The 15,317-nt window shown below is 32.7% G+C and overlaps 3 protein-coding genes across 5 annotated transcripts; 2 read left to right on the plus strand and 1 right to left on the minus strand.

The window, feature by feature from the left end:
• The first annotated feature begins 275 nt into the window (after positions 1-275).
• LOC104897426 (hypothetical protein) lies at positions 276-2,595 on the plus strand. Of its 3 annotated transcripts, none has more exons than XM_010684297.4 (4): positions 276-452; positions 701-1,280; positions 1,407-1,470; positions 1,857-2,595. In XM_010684297.4, exons 2-4 carry the CDS (start codon positions 715-717, stop codon positions 2,340-2,342), a joined length of 1,116 nt encoding a protein of 371 aa, XP_010682599.2. In that variant the 5' UTR covers positions 276-452; positions 701-714; the 3' UTR covers positions 2,343-2,595. The 3 variants fall into 3 exon arrangements, with proteins under 3 accessions (XP_010682599.2, XP_019105968.2, XP_019105967.2); XM_019250423.3 differs by having other exon boundaries at positions 276-445; positions 709-1,280; XM_019250422.3 differs by having other exon boundaries at positions 277-452; positions 709-1,280.
• A 1,749-nt stretch (positions 2,596-4,344) lies between these two features.
• On the minus strand, positions 4,345-5,738 carry LOC104897428 (23 kDa jasmonate-induced protein). Its single transcript, XM_010684300.4, has 2 exons — positions 5,196-5,738; positions 4,345-4,728 (listed from the first exon to the last, which is right to left on the minus strand). The coding sequence occupies exons 1-2, from the start codon at positions 5,643-5,645 to the stop codon at positions 4,552-4,554; spliced, it is 627 nt and encodes a 208-aa protein (XP_010682602.2). The 5' UTR covers positions 5,646-5,738; the 3' UTR covers positions 4,345-4,551.
• Positions 5,739-6,670: 932 nt separating this feature from the next.
• On the plus strand, positions 6,671-10,939 carry LOC104897429 (23 kDa jasmonate-induced protein). Its single transcript, XM_010684301.4, has 2 exons — positions 6,671-7,170; positions 10,291-10,939. Exons 1-2 carry the CDS (start codon positions 6,724-6,726, stop codon positions 10,492-10,494), a joined length of 651 nt encoding a protein of 216 aa, XP_010682603.1. The 5' UTR covers positions 6,671-6,723; the 3' UTR covers positions 10,495-10,939.
• Positions 10,940-15,317: the final 4,378 nt, after the last annotated feature.

The following is a 15,317-nucleotide window of genomic DNA, read 5'->3' on the forward strand; positions in this document are numbered from 1 at the left end:
AGGTCGACCTATTGAATGAAAGTTCGGCCTCTTTAAGGTTAATTCCAATACTCATATCCCCGGACTTCAAGCTACTTATCGACGTACCAAAAAATTAGCGTTGTTATCTTATGTGTCTATTAATTGACATCCACCATGCCATTCTTGCAGATATTGGGAGATCTAAAGGGAATTTTGTCATTTTCATTTGAAGTTATGTCAATGTTTTGGTGTCCCACGTCACATCTTATATGTTAGCGATTCACAGTGTATTATCTCATATCGTCGTCCGAAAGCAATAATGAGCGAAATTTTTTTTTTTTAGAAAATAGCGAGGGAATTAATGAGCCCATTCATAGTATGAAATAGCTTTCACTCGGACTCTTTAAATTCAAAATGCAACTTTCTAAGAACTAGACTCCTATTCACTTCATCTACACATTATTTACCGTAAATACATCACCAGGTAACAGGTTAGTAAATAGTAATCACTTCTCATTAAAACTAGTCTATTTTTGTTTTCCCACTATACGGTTACTCATCTCTAATTGAATCCTCGCCAACTCAACCAATTTCACATGAATATATTTTAAACAAACTTCGATTGGTCCATAAAATAAACATATGGAATTTATTTTCTAGTACAAGATGTGTACTTCGTACATCATCTTCATTTTGTTTTAAAAATACTATATAAGTGTTGGTTATGATTTCTTTTTAGAGTTTCAGGATAGAATGGCTGGTGCATTGGAGTTCCGCAAGGCTGACGATGTTGTGATCTTGTTGGACCATGGCCAACTGCGTAATCTAGCCAGGATACTGAGACTCCGAGAAGCACCCCTCATGTCGAATCTCGGTTCGGAGGTGGAGCGCATCAAATACCTCGACCACGTCAATGACGCTCATAACAAACTGGTTGATTTGGTGACCGCGTCCGAGCAACATACGCAAAGGTATGAGCAACAGAACAATCAATTGAAAGCCGAGATTGCGAAGGCCATCGAAGAGTATGTGGTCCTTGCTGCAAACTGGGCTATGCAATGTATTCGAAATGTTCTTATGCGATTGACCTGTGTCGAAAAGCTTAGGGACCAATTCGATGGCCTCGTTGTAGAGCTTGAGAAACTTGATCAAAATAACCAAATTGATGTTGAAGCTTTGGTTGAAAAATTGAACAACCTCAAGTATTATATGTGGGAGTACGCCAATACTACTCGAAGTGAACAAGCCCGACGGAGGTCCCGTGAATTTTCTGAGAGCTTGATGATGCAAGGAATCACAGTTCCTCATCTCCTCAGCAGGTACGCAGATTATCCATCAGACAATCGGAGTATCATTATATAGATATCAAGTATATCAATTTCGGTGTATATATGTAAACCAAACATATGATACTATCTAATATAATGTTGTGATGCTGCTCGCAGAAAAGCATCTCAGCTTGGATTTAAAGGAGAATTTGAGGACTTGGAAGAACAACAAAAGCTCCAGGTAATTGGATATTAATTACTCTTAGCTTAATCTTGTTTGGCCCATTAATTATTACTCCCTTCGGTCTTTACTACTCGTAATTGAACAAAAAAAAAAAAAGTTTACCTGTTTTGACTTTTGACACTATTAACATACATGGCTTTGACTATCTCTTGTAATTTTTATTTAAGAAAAAATATAGTCATGTGAAATCTTGTTGGATTCGTCTTAATGTGTATTATCCAAATTTCAACTTTTTGTAATTTTGTTTATCGAAAATTATAGATATTAAGGTTCAAATTAGTGTCTCGCCAAATGTGACCCAAAGAAAGGAATAAACTAATAAAGTCTAGAGGGAGTAGTTATGAAAAATAATCTTAATTAACTACTCGTAATTGAACAAACAGGTATACGTGGGTATCATCAACGAATCGAAAAGAGCTGAGCTCCCCGATCTGTTTAATAGTAGGTTGAGAAAGCTGGGGATCTTAGATAAGATCGATATAGCAATGCTTGTGGTAAACTCAGCTGTATTAGTGTGGGACATACATACAACCCCATACAATCTCGAAATGGTGGTCCGGGATGTGACCAAACTGATAGGAACAGGTTTGGAACTCACTGTGGGCATCGTTGTCGGAGCAGCCGTGACTACAATGACCTTTAATCCAGTAATCGGCTTCATAGCTGCTTCGATCGCATCGTTTGTGGTTGCTAGCGTAGTCGGCTTTCTCTTTACGGCAGTCACTGGAGGGTTGCTGGACTTCATATTTGGATCCGGGGGTGGAATTGCTCCACTCAATATGGACACCCTTAAGTTTTATGCTGGTGAAATGCCCGATGGCATGGAAATTGCCTTTAATCTTACTAATAATCGTATGCTTGAAGATTAATACATGATCATGCAATTGTTAGAAGTGGTGAGATTTGTATTTACACATACAAAATTTACCACCCACATATTTGTACTTCTTTTATGTTGTATAATAAAGGAATATGATGTTCCTCCCTAATGTGTATCTATGTCGATGTTTTAGTTCATCTCTTCAATCTCAATGGTGTATTATAGAAAAGATAGAGAATGAAAGAATGTTTTATGTATTCTCATTCAATAAGAAAATTAAAGATCAAGTTGTTTACAAGTTAGCAGTTTGGTATTTATACAGTTACGCTAACTAACTTTCAGCTTAGCAGCTGAGCTAACTAACTAAGGCTCACTAACTAATCTTTTCTAAGAACTTTACAATAATGGTAGTAAAGCTAGCTTTTTTTACCTAATTACAATAATAATATAACTTGTACACCCCCTTCTGGAATTGCTTGAGGAGCAAGAACAATCTTAGAACAAATAAAATGTTGCTGAGTAGAAGGAAGAGCCTTAGTAAGAACATCAGCTAACTGATTAGAACTAGAAACATGTGCAGTAGTAAGAAAACCAGTTGTGACTTGTTCTCTTACATAATGCATAACTCTTTTTAAGTGCTTTGTCTTCTCATAAAACATGGGATCGATTGTGAGCTAAGTGTTCAACAGAACTATTATCACAATAGAGAGCAATAGGAAGCTGAACCTAAGCTTCCTAAATCTTGAAGTAAACCATGGATCCACACAAATTCACTAGTTGTGTTAGAAATAGTCATGCATTCCGCTTTTGTTGAAGATTTGCTGGCTGTGGATTGTTTCTTGGTTTTCCAAAAAAACCAAATTTGAACCAATGAACTCTGCATAGGCATTAAGTAATCTGCTAGTAAATTGACAACTGCTCCAGTCAGAATCACTATAAACATGAACCTTGAAATCAATATCTTAATCATAGTGTAAACCATGATCTATGGTACGGTGCCTTTCAAATATTTGACAATATGAAGGTTGCGTTCAAATGTGGTGCTCTAGTTACATGCATGAACTGACTTAGATGCTGGACTGTATAAGACAGACCGGGCTTTGTTATTCCAAGATACAATAATCTTCCTATTAACCTTCAATAAACATCTGGTTCTTGAAGAATTCTTCACCTTCTTATGGTGACAGCTTAAGACCAGTAAATAAAGGAGCTGTAACAGGAGAACAATATTCCATACCAACGTCAACCAAAATGTCTTTTATGTATTTTCTTTGAGACATAAAGGTACCAGTAGGTGTTTTAGCAGTTCAACACCTAAGAAATAATTCACCTCACCTAGATCCTTGATTGTGAAAGCAACATCAAGGGCCTTTTTAACATCTTGAATCTGGCTTAATGAAGTACATGTTACCAACATGTCATCCACATACACCAAGATGACCAAAATTCACCATTATGATGTCTAGTAAACAGGGAATAATCCTTTTTAGACTGAGTGAAACTAAGAACTTTTTAAGTTCCTTGTTCCATTGTCTGCTTGCCTGTTAGAATCCATATATTGACTTCTTTAACCTGCAAACTTGACCACTTAGTTTTATAGACCCATTTTGAGCCTATTGCCTTCTTTCCCTTAGGTAGATCTAACTCCCATGTCTCATTAGATTCAAAGAGTGCAAGTTCTTTATTCATAGCATCTATCCAATTGGGACCATTTTTGGCTTGATTGTAGTACTTAGGTTCAATTATTTGACAAATGTTCACAGCAAAAGACTGTGACTCAAAAGAAGAAAGTAAAAGTGGATTATTTGTATGTGGAACATATGTATTAACAAAATCAGTAAGTTTAGTGGAAGGAACAATTTATCTAAAATTATAATACTCCAATAGTTCCAAACTTTATCAAGCTTAATTAAAGGAACCAAAGTGAAAAGTCTTTTGATATTTGGGTATGTATCTTGAAAAAAGTTCATACTCCGATACCGATAAATGGAACTTTTAATTTGTAAAAGAAATGTGTAGATGCACTAAATTGCTGTGATTGACATAGAAAATAAATAAGAGACTAGCTAGTAGCTGCTCACTAATATTTATTTTTAATTGGATCCACCAACGTGTAGAGAAACTTTAAAATACAGCAAATACATAAATGAAACAAGACTTAAAAAAAATATATATATAGTGAAGGCCACAAGAGGCCTAGTGCAACCTCTTAAAGGCAATTACATGTCACACCAGTAAAAGGTGCACCCAGTACGCATTCAAATGCCCGGGAGTTTGATGATCACAGTGAGGAAGGGAGAGGTGCCTGAAGCAATATCAATATTAACTTCGACTCCGTTCTTATTGTAGGTATTACTTGAAGAGGCATTGCTCAAAGCATTCCTCCATGCATCCCATGTCAATGAACCACCCCTCGGAATCACATCCGCATAAACCTGCGCCCAAAATCATATATTTACATCGAATACTTGTATATGTTGTATTTACCGCCCATTCGTTTGGTAGTTGGTTATAAATGGTGGTAATAAAAATGAATTTGTGTGTAAATGTGTAAAGAGTATCATTATCCATTTTCATGTAATGTTAATTTATCCTAAAGTGTCTACTTTCCTTCTTAATTGAATTTTCATTCCCATCCAATACCACCTTATAGGTGGTAATGAAAATTGCTTCCCCTTGGATACAAAAACACAAGTTTAGGGGTGAGATTGATTTCACATGGAGAAAATATGTATCTCTATAGAGATTTTAAGGGCGCTTCCCTAATAAAATTATACTTAATATTCATTTTTATTACCGTAATTTATTAACAACTACCAAAAGGATCGTTAAAGTATTTGAGTTGTTTGTTTAAGTATGTAAGTATGAAAAGAATGATATAGAAGGGTGAGGTTTAACATACACGGTTGCGGTTACCAGTACCACCACCAGGCCCTCCGACGGTTCGCCAACCAAAGTAGACGTCGCGCTCTAGACCAAATTTGTTGGTGCAGCTATACACCAACCCTGCTGTCGTATCACCAGTGTGGAGGAAGGAAACCCACTGACCATTCCCAATCTCCCACGGGTACGGTGTACGGTAAAGCCTGCCAATTAAGGTCGACTCTGCTCTAAAGTTGAGAGAAAATCCAGTGGCATTAAAGATTACGACATGTGTGGAGGTTCCACTGCCGTAACTCCTCTTGAGTTCAGTCACATAATTCTGTGCCTGTTGGGACTTGTTATTATCCAACCTCCATGAGAAAGCACTCCGAGCTCGGTGAAGCTGGTTTATATCTTCTGGTTTCGGATGATTGGGATCCAACCTCTCTATCTCGAAGTTGTCTATCACGCGGCCGAATGGATTCGCCATGTCTCTCGATCTGTTTGCTTTGTGTTTTTATTTTTCTTTCTTTCTACTGACTTTGTGTTTGTGTAAATTTTTGGGATTTGTTCTAGTTTCTCCCCTTGCCCAGTCCACACATATATACTGTAACTGTGTGAAAGGCTAAATCACATTTTTTGTGGTACAATAAAATGCTACTTTCGAGGGAGAAGGTGGTAGTTTAGTGGAGTACCACTTCGAATTTCAGGGCATTTGCCTAAGATTCAAATCCTTATCCCAACAATATGTTGGGGAATTTACTTTAGGGCTGTTTAGTCTTGTATCCAGCCTCTGAGTTGGTGTGTCCAGCAAGTTAGTAGCCTAACAAGGGTTGGCCTTCAGACCAATTATCTTTCCTAATCAAAAATATATAAAATGCTACTTCCTTTCCCTCAAAAAAATACATAAAATAAAATGCTACTTCCTTTAACTCAATAACACAATAGATTGTCTTATTTTATATTTTTATTTGGGGTACGCAAGAAAAACATATACTTCATCCGTTCTGTTTTAAATGAAACGTTTATTTTTTTTCACGCAACCCAACGCACTTTTTTATCATTAATATATTTAATTGTGCACACGTTAAAAATATAAAAAAAATTATAAATTGATAATATGCATCGAGATGAATCTAACAAGATCCCGCTTGACTATATTTTTCTTCATATAATGGCGAGAAATTGGAGTTAAAATTGATCAATGAATAATGTCATTTGACCCAATATTTTATTTAAAACAGAACGGAGAAAGTATATAATATAATCTCTTATTATTTTGACCAGTTAAATATTTACCAATTTTTAGAGACAAAGATAATTAAAACTTTAACATGGGTTATTGTGTTGGTGAGACACTGAGTCCATCAATTGAACCACGTGATTTCCGAAAAATAACTGTGAGATAAAACAAACCTAGTCCCTACCAAATTCATTACTTCATTTAGGTACACACATTACATATTTACATATATAGGCATTGGCTATTTGGCTCTATATATAAAGGGACAACTGCAAGTGCTTGGCAAGGCAAAGGCCAAGGCAAACGATCGACTCTAAGAATTAAAATGAGTTCAGCCTTCGGAGTGGCAGTGACAGAAGCAATAGTGAGGAGGCTGCCTGCGTATCAAAATAAAGAAAAAATAACAAGAGAAGATCTAGCCAGAGAGGCTATGAGATTGATACAAGATAATGGTAAAAACATCGATGCTCTCAAGCAAGCGCAGTCATTAAAAGATATCTTCGGGAATGGGATAAGCGCATTGTGCCTGGTTTACAATGCTACCGGTGGGAGGCTCGACCTTGTGGAGGAGAAGAACTGGTTCGGAAGTACTTACAGGCAAAACCCACCGAGCTATTTCGAGAATGGCCAGTGGATTGCCTTCCTCCACGTCCGACCCAACGTCTTTAGAGGTTGCAGTGGTGCTCGCGTCTTCCGTAGCACCACTGCTTCCGGGGTTCAAGACATCATGGTCTCTTGGAGCATCCCTCTTGCCACTGGATATATAAACACGGTAAGCACTAAGCATTAAGCAATGCCTTTCTATTACTTCATCCGGTCTTTATTAGTTTATCCCTTTCTTTTGCATATAGTTTTAGGAGAAATAATGTTGTGGGTCATATAAAGAAAGAAAAACTATTATTTTATATTAAAGTTGAATGTATATGCGATGAAAAGTTAGTGGTCCCATTCCAAAAATAGAAACAAAAGAAAAGGGTAAACTAATAAGGGATGGACAACCCAAAAAGAAATACGGATAAATTAATAAAGACCGGATGGAGTATTTTTTTACCAACATTATTATGATCCTTTCATTTCTCGGTTTTACTATAGACTTCTTAGGGTGCGTTCTCCTCAACTTAAAAAATTAAGTTTCAGGTCCAATAAGTTCAGATAAGTTGAAATAGGGTCCAATGAGGGCAATAAGTTACAATCCGGTCTAATAAGTTCCAATCAAGTGCAATAAGTTTCAATCAAATCTAATAAGGTCCAATAAGTTCTAATCAGGTCTAATAAGGTCCAAATAGTCAATGTTCAATAAACAATTGTAGAATTGTCTATTATTTTATTATTCATAATTTCATATCTTTTTTTTATTATGTTATTATTAGAATTTTAATTAAAGTACCACAATGATTATATAGTATTATACTTGTATTAGTGTCTATTATTTTATTAAATATTTGTATTATTGTCTATTATTTTATTATTCATATTACTATTAGCTTGTTATGTTATTATTAAAATTTTTTTATTAAAGTACCACATTGTATAGTATTATGCTTGTATTATTGTCTATTATTTGATTATTCATATTACTATTAGCTGATTATATTATTATTAAATAATATTATAATCATAGTCAAATAATTAAGGTTAACAATAATAATCATTATAATTACAATATTTTGCAATAAACTTTTGATTTTCTACTAGTGTTTTATAAAATCAAAACAAGATTGTTAGATATATTAGTGGTGAAAGTTATGTATAGGCAAATATATAAATAGTAAATTTTTTTTGTTAAATTAATTATCATAAGAGATAGTTAATAATAATTATTTTTTGAAAGGACGGATTTTAATAATTATTACTTCATAATAAATTTTTAGGGGTAGTATTTACGTTAGGGGTGATATTTATGTTATTAATTGTCAATTTTTTTGTCTAATAAGGTCAAATAAGTTTCAATCAGGTCCAATAAGGTCTAATAAGTTTCAATCAGGTCCAATAAGATCTAATAAGTTTCAATCAGGGCTAATAAAGTCTAATAAGTTTCAATCAGGTCAATAAATTCCAATTAGGTCAAATAAGTTCCAATCAGGTTCAATCAGGTCCAATAAGTTTAATCAGGTCCAATCATGTTTAATAAGTTCAGTTCAGGTTCAATAAGTTCAGTTTAGATAAGTTCAGGGCCAATAAGTTGAAGAAAACGCATCCTTAATTGAATTTTCGAGGTAAATTTTATTACAATATCATATGATTACAAAGGGAAAAGCACATATCACATATATACTTCTATCTACTAGCTAGATAGAGCCTTTTATGCTATCAAGACTAATAGTACCCAACCAAGGAAGTCTTGACTTAGTGGTTAAGATTGAGGTGCTGTGAACGATAGATCACAGGTTTCAATCCGCCCTCCCCTTCTTTATAATTTGTACTGCTTTATTCATGGCTCGTATGGATAAAAAAAAAAAAAAAAAAAAAAAAAGACTAATAGTACTCAACAACTCTTTAAACTATGCTTCAAGCTACTCATTGGAACATAACTAAAAATTGAAGAAAAGACGATCAACTTAATTAGTAGAGTCTTAGCTTAATTAGCTCATTAAAATCCGATTAACTCAAAATTATTGGAGAATAGTACAATAAAATCCGACCAACTCAAAATTGGACAATAGTCTTAGTTTAATTATGACACGCTGGTGTTTTATTTGCATTTTCGTTATGGAGTATATTTAGTACACACATTACTCATTTGTATATTTAGGATTCGTTTGGTTCACATGGGAAGTAATTTTTCATGGGAAATTATTTCCCTTGTTAATAGCTTCCAACCAAACAACACCTTAGAGTATACTTAATTTTTAAAATGCAAGCTAAGTTACTGCAACATGATGATAGCTTAAATTTTCCAAGCTAAAAAAGAATTCTAATATAAGTCGGCTCAAGTTTAAGTCATCTTCATATGTCCAATGCGAATCAGGTTAAACTTAAAATCAACACAACTCGTTATCATTCCTAATCTAAATTCTGGACTGCAGGTTATCACACTCTCCTAATTACAATCTCTTGGATTTGTCTTCTTGAGGATCCCATATTCTTTTAAATGATAGCATGGAGCATGTACTACAAGCAAAATTATATTGCTAATTAATACTCCTATAGTAACTTTTTTATATCGAAAAGTCATACTATAGTAGTTAACAAGAAAATGAGAGTTTTTTCCATCATTTTGTTTTAGGAAAATTTGTCAAAAAAAACCTTTTAAAAGTTCAATTTTAGGAAAAAAAACCTTATAAAGCATTCTTTGCAAAAAGAAACCACAAACTTAATTTTTGTCGCAAGAATAAACCTAATTTCATTTTCCGGTGTGTTTTTTCTCAATTACGACACTGACTCTTCTATCTTTCTTTAACCATTTATTTCCAGTAACTGCAGCACCACGCACCCCTATGCATCTCAAAAATTACACTGAAAAATGGGAATAGGGTTCATCTTGCAAAAAAAATTAAGTTTGTGTTTTTTTCGCAAAGAATGCTTTAAAAAGTTTTTCTCGCAAAATTGAACATTTACAAAGGTTTTTTCACAAGTTTTCCTTTGTTTTTATATTCTATCCATTTCTTTTTAATTTACTTACTTTACGTTGGGGGATAATCTAGGAGAAAGTACAAAAGTAGTAAAGAGAAACTGAAAAGGTGGAAAGAGAAACAAAAGAGTGGGTTAAAATATTAATAAGTGAATGACATGGGTGGAAAAAGAAGAGAAAGTAAATGTGATATGTTAACAAAAATAGAAAAAGCAACAATATGTAGATTAAAAAGAAACGAATTAAAAAGAAAAGTGTGTAGATTAAAAAGAAACGGAACGAGTATTATTTATATTTTTTTTCTTCCCTTGAAAATTACAGGTGTGGACCCAGATTGGATCAAGAGGCTATTTTTCGAGTCGATGGGACTCAATTTATAGGACACTGAATAACAGTAGTGGGATGATGAGCAATGGAAACGTAAACAATAATTTAAGGTCACGGGTGGGTATAGGCGGCTCCAGCACAGCAGAATGCATTGCGATTCTCACCCATCCATTTAATCCATTACCAAATGAATATTGAAACCAACTATAATACACCTATAATACAAGAGTAGGATCTCTTGTCGATATGTGTGCTTCACTGCTTCTGACCACGGGGTCACAGTTGTTCCGTTGTCTATTTTCTATGAACTCGTATTTTCTAAGAGATCAAAATATATAGGAAGTCACAATATGCAGGGAGTTGCTGCACAAGCTCCATGAAGTCAAGCTACAATTCTGTGATAGGCTAAGTAAACAAGTGGCTGATGTGCTTGCAAAAAATTGTAGAACTTCAAATATAGCATGTAACGTCTACAGGGTTTTCCCTCTCCCCCTAGCTATTGTGAAACTCAGTATATTGATGATTGTAACAAACTCTTTTAAGTTATGTTAGATGCTTTGTTAACCATATATATATGTATGAAGTAGAAAAAACTATTTAGTTGAATAAAGTAAGTCAAACTTTTCGTGGGAAGTTTCATTTACCTAGCCCCTCTTGAGTAATCAACTTTTTTCATTTTATTGATGATAGGCTGTCGTACACCCGTTAAAGATAATTCCTGCAAAATCTTCTAACAATGTAGTAGGGTAAGTAGGGTCGAATCCACAGGGAGATGGTCGTTTTAATCTAGTTTATAAGGTATGGAGAAACTAAACAAGATCAGGAATAATTGAAATAAAGTTCTAAACTAATCAAACTACAAAAATCAAACTAAAAAGGATCTAGGGTAATGGTTCACCATGTTTATAACTATAATCTATCAAAATATCATCAATAGTTCAATCAATCAGATATCTGGGGCACAGGTTAATCCTTGGTCAGGCATTAACGCTCTCAAATCAACATATGCTAGTACGGTCGCTCAACATAATCAGATTTGCTAATTGTAGGTAAGCCTCTAAAGAGTACTATCTCTCGATCTATGACTCTATATTAGCAATATTTAATCAAACAATTGATCAAGTTGCAAGATTAACAATAAAACACTAATCAATTAGAGAAATTAATAATTAATCAAACCATGAATAAATATCAATCAAATCATATTATATAAACATGGATTCCCAAACCCTAAAAATAAAAACTACTCTATCATGAAATAAAAGATGAAATCTAAAACTATAAAAGAAAACATAATCAATGAAAGAAACTAAAAGAAATCATGAATTAATGAAGGAGATGAAAACTAGGGTTTAGGGCCTGTTCTCCCCAGCTTTTTTTCAGTTCAGTTCAGTTCAGTTCAGCTCTAATAAGTTCAGTTCAGTTCAGTTCAGCTCCAATAAGTTCAGTTCAGTTCAGTTCAGCTCCAATAAGTTCAGTTCAGATCAGTTCAGTTCAGTTCAGATCAGTTCAGTTCAGTTCAGTTCAGCTCTATTCTTTTATAACCATTTTGTTAAATATTATTATTATTATGTTGGTATAATTTATTTTACTAATTACTATTATTATTATTTAAATATATATCATTACTATTAAGTATTATTATTATTATTATTATTATTATTATTATTATTATTATTATTATTATTATTATTATTATTATTATTGTTGTTTCTATATATTTTTTTATTGTAGCTTTACTAATTATTATTACTATTATTATTAGGAGGAACATGGTTTAGGTCAAAGCACAAATAAACCCACTTTTTTTAGCCCATAAACCAATCAAATCGCGTCAAGACGGTTTATGATGTAATTTTCGCGGTCCAACCCAATCATTATTTTTATTACTAAATATTTTTAAATTATTAAATCTAATTATGAAAATAGTAATATTAATTTACTTCTTAGATATTATTGTTAGTATATATCATCGTCAAGTATTAATATATTAATACAAATAATATAAAATAATTATTATTAATTATCATTACTATCATTAATTATTATTATTATTATTATTAATTTTTGATTATTAATATTATTTATTTATAACTGTCATTTAAAAATATTCAAAATACTACTATTATTAATATTCATTATTATTACTTATCATTATAATTATTATTTAATATTCATATTATTATTGTTTAAAATATTATTTATATATTTATTACATTCAATTTATTTCAATGTAATATAATTCAATTCAATTCAGTTCAGTTCAATTCAGTTCAGTTCAGTTCAGTTCAGTTCAGTTCAGTTCAGTTCAGCTCTGATAAGTTCAGTTCAGTTCAGTTCAGCTCCGATAAGTTCAGTTCAGTTCAGTTCAGCTTTGATAAGTTCAGTTCAGTTCAGTTCAGCTGTTTTATGCCGAAGAGAACAGGCCCTTACACTAAAAACTATAGAGAAAGAGAGGAGAGAAAACTAAAACTAAGAAAATGAAAAATAACGTCAAAAGGGGAGAGGAGAGAGAAAAAGAATGAAAACCTATCTAAATAATATTCTTTAACCTAATATGACTAGAAAAGTAATTTACAAGATAAAGAAAGTCTTAAATAAATCATTAATAGGCGGATTAGTGATCCGCGCGTACGCGTGGCAGATTCCAGCAGAAACAGTGCAATCTTCCGAAAGGCATAACTCCTTGATTAGAAGTCTCCTCGGGGTGTGCCACCTATCGTTGGAAAGCTCTTCAAGTCTAGTTTCTAAATCTGCTGGAATTACTCAATTTTAAGAGTCACATCAAAAGTTATGATCAGAAGAGTAGACGTGACTCTTTTGTCACATTTCTTCTAATGATTTTCCGCTTTGTTTTTGCTCAAACTCGTACTATGACATATCCATACGATCCTTATTCATTGTAGCTTCTTTCCACATGCTCCTAATCCTTAAGTTCAGCTAATCATACTCCAAATACGTCCTCAATGCCTGAAATTCATCAAAAACAAGAAAACATACCGAATAGGAGTAGAAAAGCATAACTTAAGAATATAATGCAATAATGAACCTAAATATGAAACTAAATGCTCTAAAATGCAACCTAAATGAACCTAAAAACTATATATAAATATGAATTATCAATAGGGAGTGAAAATTCATAAGTGTTGTGCATGTACATGTTATGTTTGATGATGAAAATTAATATAATATATTATAGTATGAAAGTATGTAACAGTTGCAACAGATGCATGAAGAAAGGAAGTAATAAATGAAGACTGTGAAGAAAAGAAGAATCAAGAATGAAGTCCAAATTTATATGTTCCTTAGAATAGTTACTTTGTACTCAAATGTAATATGCTCGAACTTGGTGATATGCTATGTGCTAAATATAGAAATATAAAATTAGTATAATTATTATTTTCTTAGAGTTAAGGAAATAAATAATTGTATTAATATTATATGTCTATATAAAAAGGAAAATAGTTTTCGAAGTAAGGTAAAAGATTTTCATAACAAATGTTTTAGAAAAAGAATTTAATAAAATCGTGTTTTATTGAAAGAATTTTATAAAAACGAGTTTTAGAAAAAGAATTTAATAAAACTGTGTTTTATAAAAGAATTTTGGAAAAACGAGTTTTAGAAAAAGATTTTGCAAAAATCGTGTTTTCATAAAATCGTGTTTTTAAAATAAAAGATTTTTATAAAAACGAGTTTTACTAAAACGTGTTTATAAATTCAGATTTTATAAAATAGATTTTGGAAAATACTTTTTGATAAAAACAGAATTTGAGTTGAAAAGAAAATCTAATATGGAAAACTTATCTTTTTGAGATTAAAGATAAAGATGGAAAAAGATAAAGTTTGTTTTTCTAAAAAGAGATTTTTATCCCTTAAATTAAGGATTAAAAGATAAAGATATTTTTGAAGGATTTTCGTCCAAACCAAGTCCTATAAAAGGGTTTTATAATACACTTTTAGATCTCACGTTTTCAGAGAGAAAAATCAGAAATATTAAGAGCTGAAAACTATTTCCTACGGCACTGAGCATAGCACTGAGCAAGTCAGATTCAAGTTACTATTATACGATTGTAATTGTCCTCTAATTGCTTGACTAAGAAGCATACGATTGAGTATTCTTTTTTTCTGTAATTTCACTATTATAGAGAGTTACAACTCTTAGAGTTAAGGGTCGGGTAGCATTACTAGGGTTAGTAGTGGGGGAATCTTATTGTATCAAGAGTTTGATATTTTAGGGTTCAAAGAAATAAAGAGTTTTGTTTCGTGTGGACATAGATCTCAGAGGTGAGATTGAACCACGTTATATCATGTGTTTGCGTATCAAATCTCACATACTTTTAGTTTATTATTCGCAAAAACTCAAATCAGCGATTTACGAGTGTTTGGCACAGTGCCAGGCACTGAGCCATAAAAGAGATTTTGCGAAAATCGATTAGATTTCACCACTCAATTCAACCCCCCCTTCTTGAGTGTCACCTTGTGTTCCAACAATAAGAAGTTTTACTTTCTAGTAAACAAACAACTTGATATATTTCTACTTCTTGAAAAGTGTAGATTTCTATGTATTTGATTTTTAATGATCGGGAAATAAGATTAAATCACTCTATGTAATGGTGATCATATAGGTTTTGTTTTTAATGATCGTCATTAGCTGAATTTATGTTGTACTAAATAAATTCTCATCAGAGTTATGTAGTGTACGTTTTGATGATTGTAAACAAATGATGATTATCTAGCTAACATGTGTGTTTGAGATGTTCATATTACATTAACATAGAACAAGTCATGGAAGGTTAAATATATCACATCATGAGGAGTTTGTAGAAGAAATCCAATAAGTAGTGAAGTTCATGAGAAAGAAATCCAAAGAGAGTCAAAGTTCCTAGAAAGAACACAAAGAAAGCAGTTCCTAGGTATATCCTAAGAGGAACATTGAATATGCAGTTTTTTAAGTGGGAGCAGTTCTTGAGTAGGAGCAGTTCTTGAGTGGGACCATTTCCTAAGTGGGGCCAGTTTTTGGG

The sequence above is a fragment of the Beta vulgaris genome, chromosome 6, assembly GCF_026745355.1.
Source record: "Beta vulgaris subsp. vulgaris cultivar EL10 chromosome 6, EL10.2, whole genome shotgun sequence".
NCBI classification, from domain to species: domain Eukaryota; kingdom Viridiplantae; phylum Streptophyta; class Magnoliopsida; order Caryophyllales; family Amaranthaceae; genus Beta; species Beta vulgaris.